This window comes from Cavia porcellus, unplaced genomic scaffold, assembly GCF_034190915.1.
Source record: "Cavia porcellus strain 051 isolate PalLab524CR breed Dunkin Hartley unplaced genomic scaffold, mCavPor4.1 scaffold_24, whole genome shotgun sequence".
Taxonomy (NCBI): domain Eukaryota; kingdom Metazoa; phylum Chordata; class Mammalia; order Rodentia; family Caviidae; genus Cavia; species Cavia porcellus.
The window spans coordinates 21,459,214-21,483,147 of NW_026947507.1; the positions used below are offsets into that span (position 1 = coordinate 21,459,214).

The window sequence follows — 23,934 nt, forward strand, 5'->3', positions numbered from 1 at the left end:
CAATTTAATTAGTGAAAAAATTGTGCTTATACATGCATGTACATGTGTATATTTTGTAGGAAGACATAATGCCTAATAAGTAGATAGCTAAACAAATAAGATATTACCATTTGCCCATTTATTTCTGATAGTATAAAATTATTCTCAGCCTAGAGAAATTTTGAGTGTGGTTTTGTTGTAGGATGATATAATTGGTTTAAAAATAATTTACTACTTGGAATACAACACAATTACCACTTCAGAATTATATATAAATGCTATTGCTTCATAACTAAAAGCATTAAGTATGTGTCTATTTGATCATTAAATAAACTGAAGAATTGCCTTTTTCATTAATCATGTGAATAAAGACATAGGATTTTTAATCAATTACAGTATAGGATTTTAGGTACCTCCATAAAATAAAATAATAATATAGATTCAAATTATTTTATGTTTGTACCTAGAAATATCTGTAATTTTCTCTTTTTCTGATGTGTGATATCAATTCCCAGTGTTAAAATTATGTAACATTGTTTAAGGACAAAAGAATCTGTTAATAGGAAATATTTATTGCCTGGTTTTCTCACAGTAGAAATCTGATACAAAGAGAGCTGTTAAAAGGAAAAAAGTTGAAAACAAAATAATTTATATATAACTAAAGCTTGAGACTTGCTTTGTGGATTTATTTCATGAACTCTTCCACTTGAAAAATCATTCAGTGTCTAGACTGATAGTGAACAAGAAAAATATTTTAATTCTGTCCCGACTTGCTGAAGGCTTGGGAGGACACTCAGATGTACCTGACTGAGGTATTCAGATATCTACATTTTTCTTCTGATATAAACAGTGCTTTCTTTTTTCCTTTTTAATGGGAATTATGTGGAGATTTTACTCATTCTCCATAAGCCTAGAAATATCAAACTGACATGTGGCTTAAATGAATAATATTTTCAATTTACTTTTTTGGTTCTAGAGCTATTATTAGGAAGTGCGGGACCTCTGAACACTCATCACATACCCCCCCCCGCAAAAAAAAAAACCTTTTAAAATAAAAAGTAAGCACCAGTGTGCACACTCAGCATCAGACTCACCGCTAGTAAATTATTCTCTTTGAGTATAGTACAGAATGAAAAAGTAGGAATGAAGAAATCAAAAGGGAATTTTCACTTTTAAAGACTCTGAGTTGGAAGAGAGGAATTTTGAATATAAAAAAGAAATTGAGGTTTCGAATATCAGTTTCAGCTCACACTAGTACATCGTTTTGTGTAGTAGTGAATTCTTAAACGTTAGAGTAAAAGCAAGAAGAGAAGAAGAGAAGTAAGACATAAGAGAAGTAGGGAAACAATAAACTAGTTTTAAGGAGAGCAGTAAGCAGTGATTAGCACAAATTAAATAATGCACATTATTGTAGATCGCCTAACAGAAAATTTCCACTAAACAAGATGAAGCAGTAATGTGATTTCAAACAAGAGTCCATCTGACAGTGAAGATTAGTGATATCATTAGGACTGAGTGTCTTTTAATGTCACCCACCTGCTGTCTTTTTCTGTTGGTTTCATCTTCACCATGTAGCGAAATTTCCATTTCAATCAGCACCCTCCCTGGGCCTCACACAGCAGCTCCAGCTGATTGTTCTTATGTCTCAATAGCCAGAACTGGGTCATTCATTGGTTCCTAAAGCAGCCATCAGAGAGGAGAATAGGATTTCTGAGACAAAGCTGCTATAATAAAATCAGCATGAAAACAGACCTGAGGATCAGTGGAACAGAATAGAAGATGCAGACACAACTACAAAGACACTCAGCCACCTATCTTTGACAAATGGGCAAACATGTTCACTGGAAGAAAGACAGCCTCTTTAATAAGCGGTGCTGGGAAAATTAACTTTCTATGTGCCAAAGACCATGCCTATCATCATGCACTAAACTAAAGTAAAAATGGATCAAAAGTCTAAATATTAAAACAGAAACACAAAATCTTCTGTAAGACAAAGTAGGTAGAAATTTCAAGGACGTAGGGATAGGCAAAGAGTTCATAAACAAAAACCAAACTGCATGGCAAAAATTTCACAGAATCAACAAATGGGATCCCATCTTATTAAAAAGTTCTTGCACATTGAAAGAAATACCCAACAGAATGAAAAGAAAGTCCACAGACTGGGAAAATTTTTTGACAACTGTCCCTCAGACAAAGGACTTCTATCTAGAATGTATAGAAACTGAAAAAAATATCAGGCCCTCCAAATTCAGAGATCCAGTCCAAAAATGGGCATCTGAGATGAGTACACAGTTCTCAGATGAATAAATACAAATGGCAATATAAGAAAATGTTCAATATCATTGATCGCTAAAGAAATACAAATTAAAGCAGCACTGAGATGCCATCTAAGTCCAGAAAGAATGGCTAACATCAAGAAATCAACCAATAATAAATTCTGATTAGGCTATGCAGAAAAACGAACCCTTTTCCATTGTTGGTGGGATGTAGACTGGTGCAACCACTGTGGAAATCAGTGTGGAGATTCCTCAAAAAATTAGAATTAGGGGTTCCATCGGACCCACCTATTCACCTTCTGAGTGTTTTCCCAGAAGAATTAAAACATCATACCACAGCTACATATGTGCACTCATGTTTATAGCTGCACAATTTGTAATAGCCAGATCTTGGAAACGACCCAAATGCCCATCAACTGCAAAATGGATTTAAAAAGGTGTTAAACTTTTATATAATGGAATATTACTTAGCTATAAAGAACAATAAAGTCTAGGCTTTTATACAACTAGGAACCATACTCATAAGTGAAATAAATCAGATTTTCATGTGTAAACAACATATTGTCTTGCTAATATAAAAAAATGAAACAGTAAATAAGATCAAAAAGTTACAATAGATACAATAAAAGGAAAACAAGCTGCTCAGAGGGAAATTATATTATTTGATCAATTGTACATGCCTGTATCTGATAACCTGAGCAACTGTTTTGAAGATAACAATGTGCTGTATAACAACCAATGTTAAATTCCTGTCACCTGGTTTGAAATCCTGTATCTCTGTTGGTTTTGTTGTTGTCATCATCGTTTTGCTTTTGTTGTGGTTGTTTTTGTTTGCTTTTTATTTTTCTGTTTTTTCTCTTAAAATTTTTTAATCCGTGCTAAACTAAAGTGAGAGACCACTCTAGACTGCTATAAAATGGAAAAGATGCAGAGAGAAAAACAAAGTTTAAATTGTATTAGAAAGAAAAGAAGAAAAAATGAAAATCATGTTGAAAATTAAGGGTACCTACCATTCTATATTCTAAAATCCTCTAGAATTAATAGTGTGACAAATATGGAATACTTGACAATGAGATGAGGTAAATAACATTTGCATCTCTTATTTAGAAAGAAAAAAGAATGTGTACAATTCTTGCAGATATTGAGAATTAATTTAAAATGGCAAAACACTGCAATATAGGTTTTATCATAATGTTTCGTATTGGGAAGCTAAGTAAAGTTTTGTGGAGACGTGACAAACCACACAATTCTTAGGCAAACAAGAGAGAAGGTGTCTGCAATAGCATTAATAAAGTTACCGTTTAAATATATGATAAAAGTTAATGGCTACATTGTTTTTCTCATTTCTGCCTCTGGACTAGGTTTCTGTTATCAGTGGAACCTATCTTGGTTTGGATTACATGAGTAAACAACATGGAGGTGAAGGTGGAGTCATTATTAATATGTCATCCTTAGCAGGTAAGAATAATTAGCATGTTAACAGAACCACTTTCTTATTGGTAATTTGAAGGACAAAAGCAAATCTTTGAAGTATGTTTATCATTAACTGCGGCCTATGGAACTCTGTATTGTGTAATCCAACATATTTGAACTATATACTTATTTGAAGTGGTATCTTTTTGAGTTATCTTATTGGAGTACAGTTTTACAAAGTGCAGACATATCTTTCCAGTTACTGGTTTTCAAAGGTTATCGTGACACCCTGAACAACGATGCAGGTAAAAGTGTCTTTGACAAAATAAAAGGAACTAAAGTGAAATTAAGCAATCTCTGTTTCCATACACTTTCATAAGAAAGTGTAATTTTAAAATATAGATGCTTAGTAGTCTGATGTACTAAATGGCTTTAATAAACAGACCCACCATGTCATAGTTTAAATGTAGTATAAGCTCAGTCCTTCATCATACATCCACCTAGGTTAGTTCCTCCTTGCAAGATTTCTTTTCCATATGCAGTTTGAAAAAGTTGCTCATAGGTCTGCATCGTCAACAAAGTCTCTTTGGAACTGGTGGACTCCTATTTTTCTAGTAGAAAGTAGAAAAGAACATGGAACAGGCAGAGCTTATCTTTCAAAATCCCCAACCCAATCATAGCACTTTTGCTTATTTCCAGTGTGGAACTTGACCTTAAGGTTCACTTATAATATGAAAGTCTGGGAAATGTGTTGTATCTGGGCTCCTAAAAACAAGATACATTTCACTGGATAGCTGATCACTTTTGCCATAGTAAAGACTTCTGGACTGGTACCATGCAAGCAATCCAAAGCTATGTTTCATTCAAAATAATGTGATTTAATATCAGCTGACAAGCTTACTCCTCAGCAGTAACTATAAATTTCTGACAGGAATTTTTGGAACAAGTTAGACAAGTGAGTGGAGTTTTAAGAGTTTAAGAGGAAGCAATGGTTCCTTAAGAGTTTAAGTGAAATTATGAAATTGAAGAAGTCTGATTGATACTGGGCAGCAAATATAAATGATTCATTCAAAAAAATAGTAAGGGCTTGTTAAATTACCGGTAGCTTTCAGTTTGTGTGGTGACTTCAGAGCAGAAAGCACTACCTCTCACCACATTCTCCTCCTAACCAGCAGTATTTGGAGAGTCAGGGGTAGAGATATCTGTGACCAAACCAGTCTCTTCCTATTCCTCTAGGGTTCAATGTCAGATGCTCCTAAAAACCGCTACAAAGCCATCATCAGGCAAATTTAGAAATCTCTCTTTAGAAGTTCTGATTTTCTAGGTTCCTTACAGTCAAAATATTATCCCTAAAGTTATTAAGAAACTAATTCTATAAACCATTCTTGATACTTTAGTTTTCCTAATATGACATATAAATTATAAATTTCAATCTTAAAGATATGTTAAAATGTGAGAGCATAAACAGTCCTTGAAAATGGTATGTGCCCTAGAAATGGCCAGCTTTTTATGCTCTTAGAGGTTTCAATCATACAGGAAAAATGAAAAAACTAAATATATGCTATTTTAAAGTAAAATTATAATTTGAAAATTATAAAAAAATTGTATGTTATATATAAGAAAATAAGAAATATTTAATATTTTCTTAAAGTTTTAAATATTTAAATATACAAAAACCTGAGTCTATATTTAAGGACTAATTCTATTGGTTCTTTCTATAAAGCTATTTGGGTGCCGAAAGCTTGGAAAATGAAGAATGCTGATAGACAGCTTCTTGTCTTTTTACCACTGAAGTTCTGGTTACATTTTTAGGAAATCTGGAGATTCTTGGAATTGGATGAATTTAGGACTCTAGGAATGATTTTGCGCTTTACAAGAGCAAGAATATCAACATACAGTGTTGTGCTGCCTTTTAGTCAATGAAGATATTTGAATACATGCCCAGTGCAGCAATTCTAGCTATTTCAGAGACTGAAGCAGGAGGATTGCAGTTTTGAGGTCTGCCTTTGAAGTCTGGTAGTGAAATCCCTCTCAAAATAAAACAGCAAAACATGCATATATTATAACAACAACATTTGGGGTACTTAACTGTTTATCTGTATGTTAGATGATATTCTGTCACTATAATGAAATACTTGAGGTAATTAAGCAATAAAGGGAAAAATTTTTCTTGACTCACATTTTGAAGGTTTCAGTCCAAGACCAGGAAACGTGTGACCTTGAATCTCTTACAAGGGCAGCAAATCACAGAGGCAGAGTAAACCACTTACTTCATGAGCCAGTAAACAGAGGAGAGGGCCAGCAGGGTTACAGAATTCCTTGCGAGAACATGTTCCCAGTGACTTACGGACCTGCATAAGTTCCCACCTCCTAAAGTTTCCCCTGTCTGCCAGTAGCACCATCCCAGATAGGGATCAAGCCTTTAGCACATGAACCCTTGGGAGGCACTCAGCGTCCAAACTACAACAGCCTGATATCATGTTAAACACTGGGTATGCGGTATCACATTCAACCCTCATAAAACCCCAGGAGATAGATTCTGTAGGCTCCATCTTGAATGGGAGGTAGGCAAGGCAAGAGAGTTGTAAGATAGATATTGCCCCAATTTACACAGCAAGGAAGCAGCAAAACTGGAAATCACAACCAAACAGTCAGATTCAGGTCTCCTTAAGTCTTAACCACTAGATTATCATTTTCTTCTATGAGTTTATCTATTAGTCTACCTCTCTTGCTCTCCCAGTGTATTAGCCAAGTAGAAAGTAAAAGAAATTGGCATCCTATGAAGTGAGTAAGCCAGATCAATTAGCTAGTCTCTTCAGGACTCAAAGGCATTGCTTTCATCTCAAGGGTATCTTGCTAAGTGAAATCTTAAAATTTTCCATGATTTGACAAACAGCAAAGACCTCAAAGCATTTGGGAAACTTAGCAGAGCCACAAGTCAAAACATGTCATTGAGAAGAGCAAATTACGGCTCCTCATTTGAGTTCATTTTGCTTTCTTGGCAAAGAACTTGCTTTAAAATACTACCTAGTCTTGGTGGTTAATTCTCCTTCCTTACCTCAGACTCAGTATTTGGAATCCTGTGTGAGCCGTTTTCCATTAATGCAGATAAAAACAACGAATTAATATAAATTCAGTGACAAGATTGTTTTGGTTTTAAATTAATTACCTTCCTGGCACTGTTCCAATTAAATGAATATTATGACATTCTAAACCACTTCTGTCTCTTTCTCTCTGATTGTTTGGTTTGATAGGTAAGGCAGCCTCCTTTACAATGGTTACACACAGTCTCTCTTTGTCCAAGCTGCTTGGTTTGTATTCTGTGTTCTCAGAATCTGTCATTGGTGTGCTCCCTGAAGAATGCCAACCTCCACATATAGCATGTCTTTACTCTTTCCTTGTGGTCACTGGCTACTCTGGACTGTCCTTTTCCCTTTCTTCCCAACAGGATTTTGAATAGCATGTCTTCATTTCGGAGCTTCTGTCTCTATTCTTCACTTAGTGGGATTAGTCAGATAGAAATTCAGTGTTATAGTAACAGGTGAAGATAAAAGATCACCTTTCAGTCTTCATTTTCTCATGAATGTACTGACAGTTTATGCCCTTGAGTCATCATAACTCAGGTACAGGTCAGAGAACCAGAACAATCTTTGAGGTGTTATAAAAGTCAAAGTTCTTCCAACATTTCCTTCCTCCTTGCTTTCTAAACTGTTCCTCATTGCAGAGTTTTGTCTGCACACTATAGCGAAGGCACAACTGTGAGCAATATTCAACTGAAATCCATCCTCATGCTCTCTCACACTGATTCAGAAAAGTCCTTCGCTATCATGGTAAAAGTTTAAGTAGACACACTGGTTGGGGCAGACAAGTTAGTGAGTAATGGCCACTAACACAGACAGAGTTTCAAATACAATTAGTGAGTTTAGTAAGCAGAGGAGTAAAATGAACAGTGACTCTTTAGCATGGTGAGTAATGAGTGTACGTCAGTCTACAGCTCAGAAATTGTGATCGTTGTTGACTATGTAGGCTCTTCTGTTCCAGGTTCTGTTTTTCCATACAATACACAAACATAGAGTCATTTTGTCACATTCCTCTTTCATTATTAAAAAAAAAAAAAAACTTGGAAAAAACAAAGAAGAAGAAAGACTGGTTTAACGTAAATAATTAGGCAACAGTAGGTACAAGATTCATTCCATAAGAAGCAATTCCATAAGTGTTTTGTCACCAGCTAGCATGCAGACTTGCATTAAAACTAAAGCAACAGTGTGAATTTATAGGGAAGTACTTTAACTCAAAAGTAAGAAAAATAAAGCGAAGCACACTTATGACAAAGATCAAGCCAGTCTCATAACAAAGGAAACTAAGGGAAGATAGGAAAAGGCTTTAGTTTGAGAAAGCCAAGGCACAGGGGCCTCAGGAGAGTGCCAGGCTGGCTCATTTGACGCGTTAGTGGGCTGGGTTGAGTGCCATCAGTCAGCCCTGGTTATGCAGCTCCTGAGGAATCCTATTCCTTGAATAGCAAGGTGATTGGTTTTGCTCAGGAGGGTGATCTCATCCTGAGACTATCTGCAAGGCTCTCTTTTTCCCTGGAACACTGATGACTCCAGATTTAGGACAGGGGGTACAGGTTTCTAGGCATTGTGCCAAGAAAGGGGAATCCTGGTGAGCCCTGAAAACTACTATAGATATTCTTGGTATTCTCAGTCTTGAAAGCAGATGACATAAGATAAGTAAATTTAAGACTGATAAATCTTACTTTGTCAATTTCACCTAAATGATTAACATATCTGTATCCAAAGAGCTAAAATAATAATGAATTCAAAATGAAGATCGAGCTCTGTTTTACATTTAGTTACATATTAGGCATTTATAAGCCCTCCTGAAGAGTCATAAGTTTTAGAAGAAACTGCTTTATGTCCCTTTTATGTCAAAAACCCCCACAAAATCACATTTTTAATGAGTTAAGAACTCATGTGTTTGTTCTCTGTCCCAATGGTGGATGCTGACCACATTACTTTTATGTATTTGTTGCTTCAGACTGTGAGAAAGGAAAAATAATTGTCACAGAAAAGAGACTCTGTCTACCAACTCATGTTCCACCTGCCTACACACTCAGCAACTGAGTTTTTGCCATGCACTAGGGACATTTTCTCTGATTCAGAATGAAGTCATTCAGTAGCGTTTTGTGAGAGAGGCTCTAAGGTCTTATTTACAATTTAAAACACTAGAAATTTTAAAAAATTGAAAATCAGAGATTTTTATCTTGTCTTAAATAGCAGCCTACTAATATGTCCAGTTGTACTATGAATTTTGTCTAAAATAATATAATTAGCTTGTAGTAGGTATTAAAGGAAAGGTGCTAAATTCCATGTTTAACAAATTCAAGTTCAATAGGTATTAATAGTTGTAGAAAAGAAACAGACATAAAAAAGTAGGCAACTTGTACCGCAAGAATTATATATTAGCTATCTCTTATTGAAATGGCAGGGCTAAATACTTGCCATGTTATAAACTATTTAAGCAGAAGCATATTTAAGTTACAAGGATTTCAGAACCCCAGAAAACTGAAGAACAATCCCCAAACCAGAAGTTCTAGTTCAGACAAAATATTGATCACTTTCCATAATCTCCTGGCTCAATATATAAAAATCGTATGGTATCACACTGTAAAACTACTCTCTCTCCATACAATGAAGGGTGCCTGATGCATTTTAATAACTACCAATAACAGGCATTGTGTCAAAATATTGGATCTGTTGTGACGCATTGAATTTTTAAGTCTTTATTAGAAATGAAAATTTAATTACCTTTAATTTATAGGTTAAAAACTAATCTCAAACAGGCACCGTAACTTCAAAAGCACAATAAGAATTAACAGTGGTATAAAAGCAATTTTATTTTGCTTTTTCAGCAAATATCATTGGATGAATTAACTGTTCCTGTGCTTTGTGGATCTTAACTGTTCAGATGCCAGTATTTGATCAAAATGTATTATGCATATGCTCAAGTTTTCCAGAGTGAAACCCATTAATCTGTATGCTCCATTAAAAAAAGTGAGAAGAATCTGTGAGCGGCTTCCTGCTCAGCACTGGCAGGTAGATTGCTGCATGTCAGTCCATAGAGATCGATGCTCACTTTTCTCTTTTTTTAAAGATAATTAGGAAGACATACACTAGAATAAATTGCAGTAAATGTTAAATAATTATTAAGGAGCCTTTGAGGAATTCATAAAATATTTATGGCTATTTTGCATAGGAAAGAAAAGTATTAGGAAATGACTAGACTTCTAGAACAAAGCATCTCCAATTTTAAAAGCATAAATTATTATCCAGGGACTTTATCAGATGCAAATTCTGATTCAGTGTGACTGAAGTTGGCTCTGAAATGAGCCTCTAAGGAAACAGATTTCTGGACCAACCTTTAAGAAGTTAACCTTTAGGATGCCTAAAGATGGTCTTGGAGTGATTAAGGGAAGTCATCTCAGTATGCTCTGACCATAGCACACACAAGCAGTGAGTAAAATTGTGGGACAAAGGATTTGGTGAAACATTAGAAGTGACTTTCTGAGAATTAATCACTGGAAAGTATTATTGGATTTATCTTTATGGGGAGAATTTTATTATAAAAGATGTAGTGGCTATAAAAGCTAATGCCACTTTTTAATATCACATCATATTTGAAGAATAACTATGTGAGAAACATAAGAATAAGGGGGAAAACAGGATCTGATAAGGTGCTGTATTTTATGGAAAAATCCCACATGGATTATTGGGGTCAGGTTTATGAGCAAACTATAGATTGCTGGGGGTCAGCTTTATGAGCAGACAGACAAACAGATCCCCGCTGATCCTTTTTTTTTCCTCTTAGCAGAGAAGTGGAGATTGATAGACAGTTGCTAAGCAGTTTCCTTTTTGATTGTGAGGAATAAGTGAGAAATGTAAGATTCTTGCATTTTAGCACAGCTGCTGAGCTCCAAGAATCAGCATTTTAGAGTCACAGTTTCTTTTCCTAAGTTGAATTTTTAGCATTCTGTACAATCAATTTAACATGGTTTCTGTCCATTTAAAGCAAGCTATGTTTGTAGATTCAGTGCAATTTTCTTGTCTGAGGAGAGTTCAATTTTCCACCAAATCTTTTTAGGCTTTTTGCCATTTATGAGCTACAGAGATTGGATTTGGTTCCTGGAAAGCTGAGTAGAAAGAATGTTAAGACTAGACAAAGTAATATGAAAATGGAATTTTAACATTATTTTTCCAAATGACTTTATTTGTTCTGTAATTCATAAGTAATTTCTGAAATCTAATTATTTCCTCAGTAGATGATTTAATGTTATTATCCTGAAAGACTTTTAAAATGTTTCTTTCATTGGTATAATTTCTTCTTCTACTAGTTTTTTGCAAACTTTACAGTTAAACTAGACATAAACCTGCTAAAGAAATTCTGGGAGTGTTGTTCATTTTTATAAATAAACTTGCATACTACTATAATAAATACTGAAACCTATAATAGTATTGGGTCTATGATTATTGATAAATGCTTTTCTTTAAATGTACACTACTACCTTTAAACATAAACAACAGATTTCTCAAAATTTGAAATAATGCAGCATTTCTTTAGAGACTTACAATCTTCAGTCTTCTTGTTGTTATAGTTAAGGTAATGACAAAGTAACTTTCCTGTATTATAGAAATTATTTTGTAAGACTTTTTAAATCCTTTATTCATTCCATCCATAGTCCTTATAGTGGCAAAACTTCCTGAAGAACAGGATGGAATTACCAGCAACTCCAGCCAGTAAAGTTCTACCTTCACTGCTATCAGAGGTCCTCTCATTAGATTTACATATTTTAATTCAATATATTTAAAATATTACTTTAGGGCCAAGGGTTTAGCTCAGCAGCTTAGGCACAAGGTAGTGTTTGATCCCCTGTCCAAAAAAAAGATAAAATCAAATAAAATATTAGTTCATTATACTTTGAGCGTAAGAGGAACAAAACATAATGCATGTACTTCTCTATACAGTTTTAGAGTTAGTATTAATAAAGGTAAACAGTTCAGATATCAAGGACACTGTGATCTGTAACATTTTCATTGCTTAAAAAATTTTCCTATGCTTTGCTTATTCATCCCTTCCTCCTGTTAGCACCCAGCAAGAACGGAGCTTTGTTATGCCTCCACGGTTCTTCTTTATCCAGAATGTCACACAGTTCAAATTATATAGTGTCAGCTTTTTAGGCTGGTCTCTTTTACTTCGTACTATGTTTTTAAACTCCTCCATACTGTTAAATGACTTGATAGTCTGTGTCTTGGTGCCAAATAATATTTCATTGTCAGAATGCAAGGGTTTATTTCTCATCCATACACTAAAAAACACCTTGTTACCAGTTTCTGTAATTATGAACAAGGCTGCCATAAGCAGAGTTTTGTGTAGTCTGAAGTAGTCAGTTACTTTGGGTACATGCCAGGAAGCACAATTTACTGGATTGTATTGTAAAAATATGTTTCATAAGAAATTGTCAAACTGTCTTCCAAAGGGGCTGCCCCAGTTTCACATTCCCACTAGCAGTGAGTGAGAATTTCTGTTGCTGTACCTCAGTATCAGCGTTTAGGGTCATTAGTGTCTGGATTTTGTGCATTGAAATGAGTGTATAGGGGTAACTTGTTTTAAGTTATAATTCCATCATAACAGAGTGTTTGGCACATTGTCATATATTTATTTGTCATCAATATAAAACTCTTCTTAGTGAGATGGCTTTTATTCTTCAACTGGGTTGTTCATTTCCTTCTTTTGAAGTTTAAGGATTTTATGTATTTTAGATATTGATTCCTTACGATGTATAGCTTTGACACATATTTGCTCTCAGTTTTTTATCACACATTTTAAAATGGTCAATTACTGAAAAAAAATGATGTTCTGATAGAATATAGTCCACTCATGAGTTATGTACATTTCAATTTACTATACTTAAATAAAACATGCTTGGTAATTTGTACTTAATGATACTAACACATATTTCTGGGCTGAATTCACTCCTATTAAGCTTTTAAATTAGCACATGTATGTTTTAATGAAAGAAAACTACAAGACAATAAATACCCCACAGCTCCTCTTCAGAGCTCAAGGCAAAGAGAAGTGTCCTGGCTGAAGACCTGGAGTTTAAATTTGAGAAGTGTGTGTGTGTGTGTGTGTGTGTGTGTGTGTGTAAAATGAGACAGAAATTGAAAGAATGAATTTTCATCCTTGGGAACAGATCAGATCACACACAGAAAGAAAGAACATGAAAAAACAGAGAGCTGGGGACGGACTTTAGTGTTAGTGAGTCTGTCCAAAGAGGAAGAACCAGCAAAGGATGTGTGGAAGAAATGCTAGTGGATGTGAAATTAAAGGACACTCATCTAAATAACCAAGAGACTCAAGAAGATTATAGCTCACAGGGCCAGTGACTATGGAGGATGGGCAGGATGAAGCAAAATGAAAACACAGATTTAGAGTTAAGTAGATGCTGCTATTTGGCAATCTCCGCGAGATCTATTTGAGTGGCAGAAGAGAGTCTGATTTGCATGCATTGTGAAGTAAATGGGAGGCAGGAAACTGGAGACAATGAATGCGATTTTTTTGAAGATTCTTATTGTACAGATAAATGAAGTAGAGGCTGGAGGAAGGTGTGAGTCTAAACAGATATGACTTTTAGAGGGACATTACTGACACAAGGCCCTATGTGGAAGAGAATGATTCTCATTTCATTCTTCACTTGATAGCAGTGTCCACTTTAACCTTCTGAAATATTTTCATCCTTAACTTCTATGATGCAACACTTAGCCTCCTTATCTCTGCAGGATCCTTTTTCTCTGCCTTACTGTCAACTCATCTACTTGAGATGGCTCCATATATAATTGAGCAGTTTATAGCAACCACCATGTGAATGTTACTCTCATTGTGGGACGTAGCCACCCACCATAACGCTGTTTGCTGACTTTAATTACCAGCCTCGTAACAAAATTGTTATTTGAAGTCCATAAAAACAACTTTATGTGTTGGTGTTGAGGCTTAAAGGTAAGTTATAGAAGCATGATGAACCAAAACTTGAGGTCCCAACAGCAGTAATTTTATGGATTTTATCGAGGTGTCCCCCTACAGCTTTTGGCACTCACAGGTTGGAGTGATTGGGTGGTGACTTGATTATGAGTGTGTGATACTCATCACTGGATTAGTCCACTGATGAGTTTACAGATAAATATGATGTTGGGAGGTAAAGCCTGGTAGGAAAAAGTGAGTCACGTATATTTCTCTACTCCTCCTTTATTCTTGCTGCGCTTCCCATCTGCCATGCTATGAGCCCTTTGCCCAGTGTTATGTCCCTCTGCCATGCCCTGCCTTGGAGCCACTCAGCTGTGGACTGAAACCTCTACTAACTATGAGCCAAAATAAGCATTTCTTCTTTTGAGTTGTATGTGTTGGACATTGTGGCTTCATGATGAGAAAATAACAAAAACAAGAGATATATACACAAAGACTAAACTGATCTTGAGAGTCAGTTGGAAATGTTCAATGTCTGAAAAATTTCTACCTCGAACCAAAACATTATTAAAAAACAAAAGAAAAAGAAAAACACTTCTTTCCTCATTTAGCAAATTGTCAAATCACTAAACTGAAGTATAATCATCAATTTCTCATTAAGAGAGTTACCAAGTTGAAGAGAAAGCACTGCAGATCACTAACCAGACCTACCCATTCAGAACATATGAGCAATAGTTAAAAGCTACGTGTAAGTCGGGTTTGATGGTACTCCTATAATGCCAGCACTTTGGGAGGCTGAGGCAGGAGTATCACAAGTTCGAGCTCAGTCTGGTCAACTTAGTGACTTAGCAAGACCTTATCTCAAAAGAAAAAAATAAAAAGGGACGAGGGTATACCTTAGTGTTAAGGTCCTGTGTTCAATCACCAGTATCAAAAGGAAAATAAAAAGGCTTCATATATTGGATGTTAAAGGAAGACTCTAAGTAAATTAACTATGACGATTAAATATGATACTCAAAATAGAATTTTATTTCTAAAGCTATCTAATTCTATTTATTTGTTTATTTTTACTGTACTGGAAATTGAACCAGGGTCTTGTATATGCTTGATAAATCACTACTCCTAGTCTACATTCCCATCCCTCTTTTTAATACTGGAAACTGAAAGCAACTCAAAATGTCTATTAAATGAATATGGAGTGTATAGTATGTATTTCCATTAAATGTTACTGAGTAGTAGTAATAAGCTGTTGATGAACTTTGTAGATGGGTCAATCTCAAAATAATTATGAGTAAAGAAACCAGACTCCCCTCCAAAAAAAAAAAATCTCTTATACTCCATGATTATATTTATTTGAAATTCTCAAAAATGTAAACCACAGTGACATGAAACAGACCCAGGGTTGCCTGTGGAGAGAGAGGAAGGACAGAAGGAAGGGATTACCAAGAGGCATGAGAAAACTTTTAGACACAGAGATGTTCATTGTCTTGTTTGTGATCGTGATCTCATTGATATAAACATATGTTAAAATTTATCCAATTGTACACTGTAAGTATATGCACATTTATGCCAATTATAACTCAGTAAAGCTACAGAAAAATAAAGCTTGGTTCCTGTATGTCTGAAAATGATTTATGTAAGCTTTGATCTGACATTAAAAAGTAAAAGCAATGCAAGGGGAAACATTTTTCAGGACAGCAGTGAAAATGTCATTAGGCTCTTACAAGATTCATAACATTAAATGCTATTTTAAAAATATGAACTAATACTTTTACATCTTGGTTGCATTTATAAATCTATAAGGGAAAACATACTCTGTGCTTTCTCATTACCAAAACCAACAAAACTACTTAATTTACTTCATCTCTGTGCACTAATTAGGGTTCAGCAGTTCATTACCTCCACATATGAAACAAAAAATTCATTCAACGTTCATCTTTGATAACATTTATGAACAGTGTCCTTGTGTGACTCTGGCTGTATCAACTGGTTTGTCTGTAATTAAAGTTCATGCTGCATTCTCTGCAGATTGTAAACACTGTCTTACAAACCATTATCTTAGTCTTATAAACATTTACTAAGAGATTGGTAACTCTAGTTATTTTCTCTCTCTCTCTCTCTCTCTTTCTCTCTCTCTCTCTCTCACTCCTTTCATAGCTGTACCTATAAAGACATCATCAGTTCTTCCCAACTGACTCTGAGGGACTTAATGAACTTACACATTTTACTTAACCAAAACAATGACAAGAGGACCAACTTGTTATAGTACTTGGAGATCACTGGGTAGACGCACTATGTGTGATCTATCATCTCAGGGATTTAAACTGCTCTTGAGCAAACATGCTTTGTAAATTAAGACCTGGAAGGCACCCAGGGAGTGGCTGAGGTCTGCATTTATTGCTGAACTTTAGCACTATACACTTCACTGGTGTTCTGGGGCTAGTTAACTGGGTGGAGAAGAGCGTGTCTCAGTAGAATAATTTAGTAGCATTAGCATGACGTTTGGTACTGGTACCATAGCAATAAGGATTACTATTTCTTGACTCAGAGAAATTACCAATTTAAAAAGAAGTGTTAAATCATGTTATTCTAAGAAGTTAAAAAGTGAAATATAAAAATGACTCTAGTGAAATTTGTTGAGTCTTGACAAACGTCAGAAGTAAACTTGATAGTAAAAGTTACACGGTAAAATAAGATTTTCTTCTTGTTGTTTTGTTTCTTGTCAGAGGGTTGGGCTAGACCAGGAGTTAGGGAAGAAGAAAAGATATTATATATTGTGTAATACTGATTTTTTTACAGACCATGTATTTAACCAGTTATGTGATGTTTACATAGGAAATTTAAAGTTTAAAGGTTCTATAATTGGTTAAATTCTGTTGTTGAATATATAATTGTGAAAGGCAATAAAGTAGGATCATAAACTTTTATTTCCCGTCTTCTTTCCCTAAGATATAAAGCAAAAATATCTAGGTGTCTACTACAAATCTAAATCTAAAAAGTTAATTTTTAATTTTACTAAACTGTAAGAGGCATCACATCAGACAGATTGGTAGCAGGAAATAACATATACCAAAAATTTATACCAAAAATTAATAATTGTCAAGTCTCTCTTAAATGATTCAGATTTCTTCAGCCATTGAGAAACCTTTAAACATGTGAGGTACATACTTTTTAAAGTCCTGACTTAAAAATTAAAAGTAGATGGTTATTTACTGGCTTCAAAGATGATTCTCTTTCTGCTTTACGTAACATTTATCTCCCTTGATCTCCCACAATGCTAAGGAAGACAAAAAGTTTACTTATGACTCTAGACTGACCCTAAATAGAATTTACATACCATAAATTCTAGGCCACATAGATCATGGGGTGAAAACCAGGCTAAGACTGTTGAGTTTTACGAAATTGTTTGTTTTTATTTTTATGTAATTTCCAGGTTAATCTTAAATTAAAATATTTTTATGACCACAAAATATGTGTTTGCCTAGTCATCACTGGGCATAGTCTAGTTATTTCCTAAAACCAAACTGTTTACATTTTTGTTTGTTTGTTTCAGGATTGATGCCTGTTGCACAACAGCCTGTTTATTGCGCTTCAAAGCACGGCATAATTGGATTCACACGTTCAGCAGCGGTGAGGACACAGAAACAACAAAAGCTCTCTCGGTCTTTTGTATGCATATGTGAAACAAAAACTGCACAGAGGAGGGTGAACTCAGAATGAGAAACATCTAAAGATAAAAATGGTGTTTTGCTTCACTCTTTATGAAACAGTTTTCTGATCACACAAAAGAATAACACATCATTGTGAAAGAGTCGATTCTAAGCATAGATGTGTTTCTAAAACTATCTTCAGGACAAGTAATGAGAAAGTTGACTCCAAATTAAAATATGGTTAACATGAGGCTTCCATAGACGGAATGTGCAGCAGACTGTCCTTGCAAATGTGTGCAAGCGTGGGGCTGGAGGGAAGAATGAGAGCACTAGTTACTTGATAGAGTAGCAAGGATCACGTTTCCATGGAGACTGGGGGTGAAAGTACACAGAGCTTAGTTCTCAGGCCTCATTTGATGATAGCATCAGGTAAGAGTTGTTGGCTCTTTATCTGACAAAAGGGTAACTTAGCACTAAGTTGGGTGAGATCTAGAGATGTAAGCTGCATAGACCAAAAAGGAATTATGGGCCAAGGGTGTGAGCTTGGATTTTATTCTAAGTGCAGCTGTTGGTGGATATTTTGTGCATAAGAGCGACAGTAGCAGATTTCCATTTTAAGAAAACAAATTTTGCCAGGCACAGTAGAACACCTCCATAATCCCAGCCACTCTAGGAGGCTGAAGCAGGAAGATGGCAAGTTTGAGCTTGCTCCAAACAACTAAGGAAGACTCTGTCTTGAAATATAAAATTTAAAAAGAATTTAATTTAGTATAACTCAGTGCAAAGACCTTGGATTTATCCACCAGTGTCACAGAAAAGGAAAATGAGAAGAAAAGGAAGGAAAAACGTACCATGCTGCCTACTTTGAAAATGTATCACAAACGACAAATATGGAGGTGTTAAGGAGTTTCTGAGAGGGGCTTGTCTCACCTAAGTGAGCAAATGGGGAGCCAGAGAGATTAAAAAGAAAGACTTAATGACAGGAGAAATGCAAGGGAGAGAATCAAACAACTGTGTGAATATTAATTATTCAATCAGAAAGAAAGAGAAGTAATTCTCATGCCCTTAAATTACTTAGAAATTATTAATTTGCCAACAATTTTTCATTAGTACGTGTTCACAGTATGTAATGACTCCATTTATAATGGAGAGTTCGAATCTGCTCATAACACATCTCCATTTTTCGTTTTCTGTCTTCCCTTTCCACCCATCCCTGCTCTCTCCAGTTCTTCTTCTCCTTTCCATTTGCCAAGGATCTATTTGAACTTTTCCTTCAACTCTTCTTGTTTAAATTCATTTTTGCTTCTTTCCCTCCCCCTCCCTCCATCTAATGTTCCACTTCCCGTTTGACAAAGCTCTCTCTACTTCCTGTTATCCTTTATCTTGCTTTTTATTTATACTTTGGATTTATTATATAAAAGAATGATATATTTAAATGTGTGTATCTAGTTTATTTCACTTAACCTTATGATCTTGAGGAACATTCATTTATCTACACATGCCTGAAATTTACCATTCTTTATGGCAGAGTAGTACTCCATTGTATATGAATTCCACATTTCCGTATCCACTCATCTGTTTAGGGGCATAGGGGCTAATTTCAAGATTTAGCTATGATAAATTGTGCTACTAAACGCATGAGAATGCATGTACCACTGCAATATCGCCAAAGCAATCTGACTAAATTTCTTGTGAACACATAAAGCTATTACAAAGTAAAATAAATCCTAGAGATCAGAAATTTTGCATTTAAAATTACAAGACTGGAAATGTCAGTAGTCAGTTTTCTTTATTGAGAGTAGTTATGTTCTGTCAGTTTGCTTGCAAACACTGATTTAGTGACTGCTGAATCATTCTTTCTAGGGGAAATATAGGGTACAATTTCCAAAAATCTGTAATCACTGAATTTTGATTAACCACTGAGTCCGTCACCTTACTTTGTGTGTGTGTGTGTGTGTGTGTGTGTGTGTGTGTGTGTGTGTGTGGTGTGAGTGCTGAAAACTTGCTAATAATACTTACGCCTGACTGAAGCTTATCTAACAAATACTATCTTAAGCACATCACAACTATTCAGGAACACTGCAAAGCACTTCTGTTTTGCACAAGAAAACCACATAAAGCACGAAAATGAGAAAAAATGGCAAGGCAGACTAGATCCCTCAGGAGGAACACTCATATCTGTGACTCAGAACTGCTCTGCACAGGACTACAAATGATCGTGAAGTTACCACAAATATTGATTTCTGCAGTTACAAATAAATTTTAGGAAATAATCCAATGTGATTTCATAGGCTCTGATAATGTGTATAGTAAGTATCAACTGTATTTGTTTTAAATTAGTTCAAATAAAATTAATAGGCTGAAAATGAGTGCAATTAAGAGTAGTCTGAAAATAATTAAATTTTCTTCCAGATAATGCAGATTATTAAGAATATATAGAACCCTAAAAATTTCCATTAATGTGTTTTCAAAAAAATATCCTTTTATGCACACATATTCTTGAAAGAAAACTCAGAATATCAGTTCTAGACCTCTGCTACTTAGCTTCATGTTCCTGAAGAGTTCAGAAGGTAAATGCAGGTTAGATAATTAAGTATTTTCAGGAGTTTTCCAGTGCTATTTCTACTTAAGAAATTGATGAAGTGAGACTTTCAGGAATTAATTCAGTACTTTAGGTATGTATTCTTTACTGTATTTCTGCTTGCCAGTATTGTTACATAGTTAAGAGGCTGTTTGAGTAATATTTTTATATTAGTCTTCTAAATAACTTTAATTTGTTTACAAAAGTTCTGAAACCTGCACCCTACCTCTTCTGATTTGCAGATGGCTGCTAAGCTCATGAACAGTGGAGTGAGGATGAATGCCATTTGTCCGGGCTTTGTCAACACCTCCATTCTTCAGTCCATTGAGAAAGAAGAAAACATGGGGCCGTACATAGAATACACAGGTCACATCAAGGATATGATGAAGTGCTATGGGATTCTGGAGTACGTAAAACTGCACTCTCATTTTTCATTAATGGAGTAAAGTACTATCTAGACAAGCAACACCAGAGGGTAAAAACAAGTTTTTAGATATGTCACCAATGCAAACTTCAAAATCTGCTATAATAAATTGTCTGAAAGATAAAAATTTTCTGAGCTAGGGAATGGAATATGTTTATACATTATAAATTTTATTTTCAGTACAGATAACATCTTTGTGCATAAAATTTTTTCTGAAAAACAAATTTAATCACTTTTGAGAAAATTATAATTTTCTGCCTAAATTCCAAGCAATATTCATGTAGGATTTCTGACATTTTGTAAAGTCCCATAATTTCTACTATTTTCATAGAATGATGGGCTGTACAAATGCACATAAACACACACAGACATCATGGGTGACTTGGATCTGAGGGTAGTTGAGACTTTCACAACACAATCATAGCACTTATGTCAAATGAATCAGGTCTGGGACCAAGTCTGTCCTCTAGTACTGACTTTGGAACATGGACTTTTTAAAGTCTCATATTCAAAAGACTTTTTAAAAAGATGATACATGAAGTGTACCTAAATAGCAACTGGTGAAAAATAAGATTTTCAGTAAACACTATCAGTGATACTTATTTCTTTTCCAATAATAATTTTGATAACCCTAATTCCTATTTATTTGATAAAGATGAAAAAATAATTATTTTCTCAGTGAAAATAATAACTATAAATACTTCCTTTCAAAATGATAAAAGATCAGGCATGGAAATATAGCACTGTATCATGTAATTTAGGTTGTTGCTGAATAAAAAATTGAAGGTTAAAAATAGCTCAGTGATAAATAATTTTCTATGACATGTTCAAGGCTGCAGATTCTTCAGACAATAATTGGAAATGATAAAATGCCTCATTATTTATTTTCAAAATTCCAATGTTTCTTTCATTTATAGCCCAGAAATGATTGCCAACGGGTTAATAACACTCATTGAAGATGATGATTTGAATGGTGCTATCATGAAGATCACAACTTCTAAAGGAATTCATTTCCAAGACTATGATACAGCTCCATCTTATGCCAAAGATTAATGAACATCTTATTTACCAGAACTCACTGAAAACAAATACACATGACATATTCAAATCATATTTTTAAATACAGCTTTTTAAATGAAATGTTACAGCCTAAAGCTTTCCTTCATACAACTGATGTTATTCTTTTGTAAGTGATTAGATAAATCTATGGATAAAAATTTAGGATAAACTATCAAAAGTATAAACAAAGCAATATTATTGTAATGTGTATGAACTAATCAGTGATTAAAACAAGACATTTACAGAATATTCCAGCTTTCATAAAGTATATTTAAATCTGTGATTCATGAATATTAACGTCTTTTAGAAATCATTTTAAAGAAAATACTTGAATTATAATTTAAATCAAAGCAATGTAAAAAAGAACTTTGTTTCTACCTTTGCACTTCAAAAGAGGGAAGCTACTGAACATTTACAAATGTTTAGGAGTAATAATCTTTACTTTTATGTAATCTTTAAGCTGAACTCTGTAAAGATGTAACATAGTTTAGGGTTAGAAATTAAGAAATAGGGGCTGGGGATTTAGCTCAGCGGCGTAAGCACCTGCCTTGCAAGCAGGCAGTCGTGAGTTCGATCCCTGGTACCGATAAAAAAAGGAAAAAGACAAAAAAAAAAAAAAAAAAAAAAAAGAAATTAAGAAATAAATTACAGTGTGACAATATCCCAAGTGAAAAATCTGATGCATGGAAAATGACAGATAGTAACTGACTGAGATTGTTAATTCCAAGTCCAGTCTCAAATCATGGAAGAACATTTTTTTCTATTTGTTTTTTATTTTAAGAATTTTATCTCCAAAAATCTCAGGAATGAAGCTTTTAACAGTTATAGAAGAAAAAAAGAGGATTGTTAGTCCTCCTAACATTTTATATGTAATATATGACAAAGAAAAAGTACAAATGTAATAGTTTTCTTTGGTTGACAGTATTTTTGTTTTATGAGTGTATATTAGTTATGCAGAATATGTGCTTTGTTTTATCATATTTGTACATGCATATTACGCACTTTGATTATTTTCACCCCCATTACCCGCCTTTCCCTCTCCCTCTCCCCAGTCTGTTAACTCTTCTCCTGTCTGCTTCCTATTTTCTCTCATCTCTCTCTCTTTCTTTTTAAGATATGAGAGAAAGATATATGATATTTGACTTTTTGAGTCTGGTTTATTTTGCTGAACATGGTTTTATTTTCAGATATTTTCTATGTTGATTTGTACTGATTTCAAAAATACTATATTTCAATAAAACCCTTTTATTCTAATCTCCATAATTTACTTAGTCTTTTATATGTTGCTGTTGAGATGAAACTGATTTTTCCACACCCACAACTGAAGGCGTTTTCTTGTATATACTAAGGTTCATAATAATACCGAAATATAATAGCTGTGACAGTCTGTCTTTTTTGCTATTATGAATCTATCTTAATAAAAGATTCATTAAATGCACTTGTTTGGGGTAGTATGTGCCAAAGATTTCCAAATCAATCATTTCCTCAAAGAAATATTGTGGAAGTGGCTCATTCTGCTTGATAGATCCAGACTTTCTAGATTAGAGCAAAACCCATCCATGTGAAATTAATAAGAATTTCCATGAGATCTTGGAATATTATACCTCTCTCCATTTTAATTCTGCTATAGAGAACTGCTGGCTTCACTTTTAGGAAGTACTTTGAACATGAATAACTAATTGAGAGTTTCATACAATGTACTTAACATACACAAAGAAATATCTCTGAACATTTTATGAAGGTAAATTATAATTGGGCACAATACTTTTGTATGTTCTAGAAGTGACCAATCAATGAATGATATGGGTCAATTCAACCAGCTGTGTGGCAAGCACAGGGAGTGGAGTTAGCATTGCACAATCTGTTGTTGCCTAGTCATGCTGGAGCGCCACGTAATTGAATCATGCAAAAATCACTAGAAATTACATGACCATGTTAAAAGTTTACAGTTTCACAGGGCTGCATTATTAACCGCCTAGGATTGCAGGTGGCACATGGACCATGGATTGGGTAACCCTGGCAGTATACTGTGCTGTTAAACTATTTATCCCATAAATTGTACTCAGTATTTCCAACTGAGCATAAGTTTATCAGGCGTAACCTCACTGTAGATACAGGAGTACTTCTAGTTGCACAAGTGATTACAATGCCCATCAGGTCACCTTCACCTCTTAATCACCCTCCGTTCATTTCTCATTGCAAGTAACACATGATCAACCTCCTTGGCCTGGCCTTACCTGATTTCACTGCTCTGCTTTCTAATTTCAATGTAATCTCATAGCTTCTTAAAACCTTGAGTACACTCAACATCGTCCCCCATTGGGGCCTTTCTATGGACTCTTTCCTCTGTCTGGCTGGCTCTCTTTGCATGTACTGTCAGGATTATGTTGGCTCTAACAATTTCCTTGATTTGGTTTCCCATTTCCACCACTTGGAGTCAACCACTTAGCTTTTCTAGATAATCATACCACCATTATTTTGTTTTTACCTTTAGAGGCTTGATTCTTTTATTTTTCTCTTTTGCTTTATTTTCTA

At 34.6% G+C, this 23,934-nt stretch overlaps 1 protein-coding gene across 2 annotated transcripts in view; it reads left to right on the top strand.

Annotated features, from left to right (window-relative positions):
• Nucleotides 1-22,662, top strand: part of Hpgd (15-hydroxyprostaglandin dehydrogenase) — a 37,340-nt gene extending 14,678 nt beyond the window's left edge. Inside the window, exons 5-8 of one of the 2 annotated variants that reach the window (XM_063234507.1) lie at nucleotides 3,617-3,713; nucleotides 17,239-17,315; nucleotides 20,159-20,322; nucleotides 21,258-22,662. In XM_063234507.1, coding sequence (XP_063090577.1) covers nucleotides 3,617-3,713; nucleotides 17,239-17,315; nucleotides 20,159-20,322; nucleotides 21,258-21,393 — 474 coding nt within the window. In that variant the 3' untranslated portion in view covers nucleotides 21,394-22,662. 2 annotated transcript variants of the gene reach the window in all.
• Nucleotides 22,663-23,934: the final 1,272 nt, after the last annotated feature.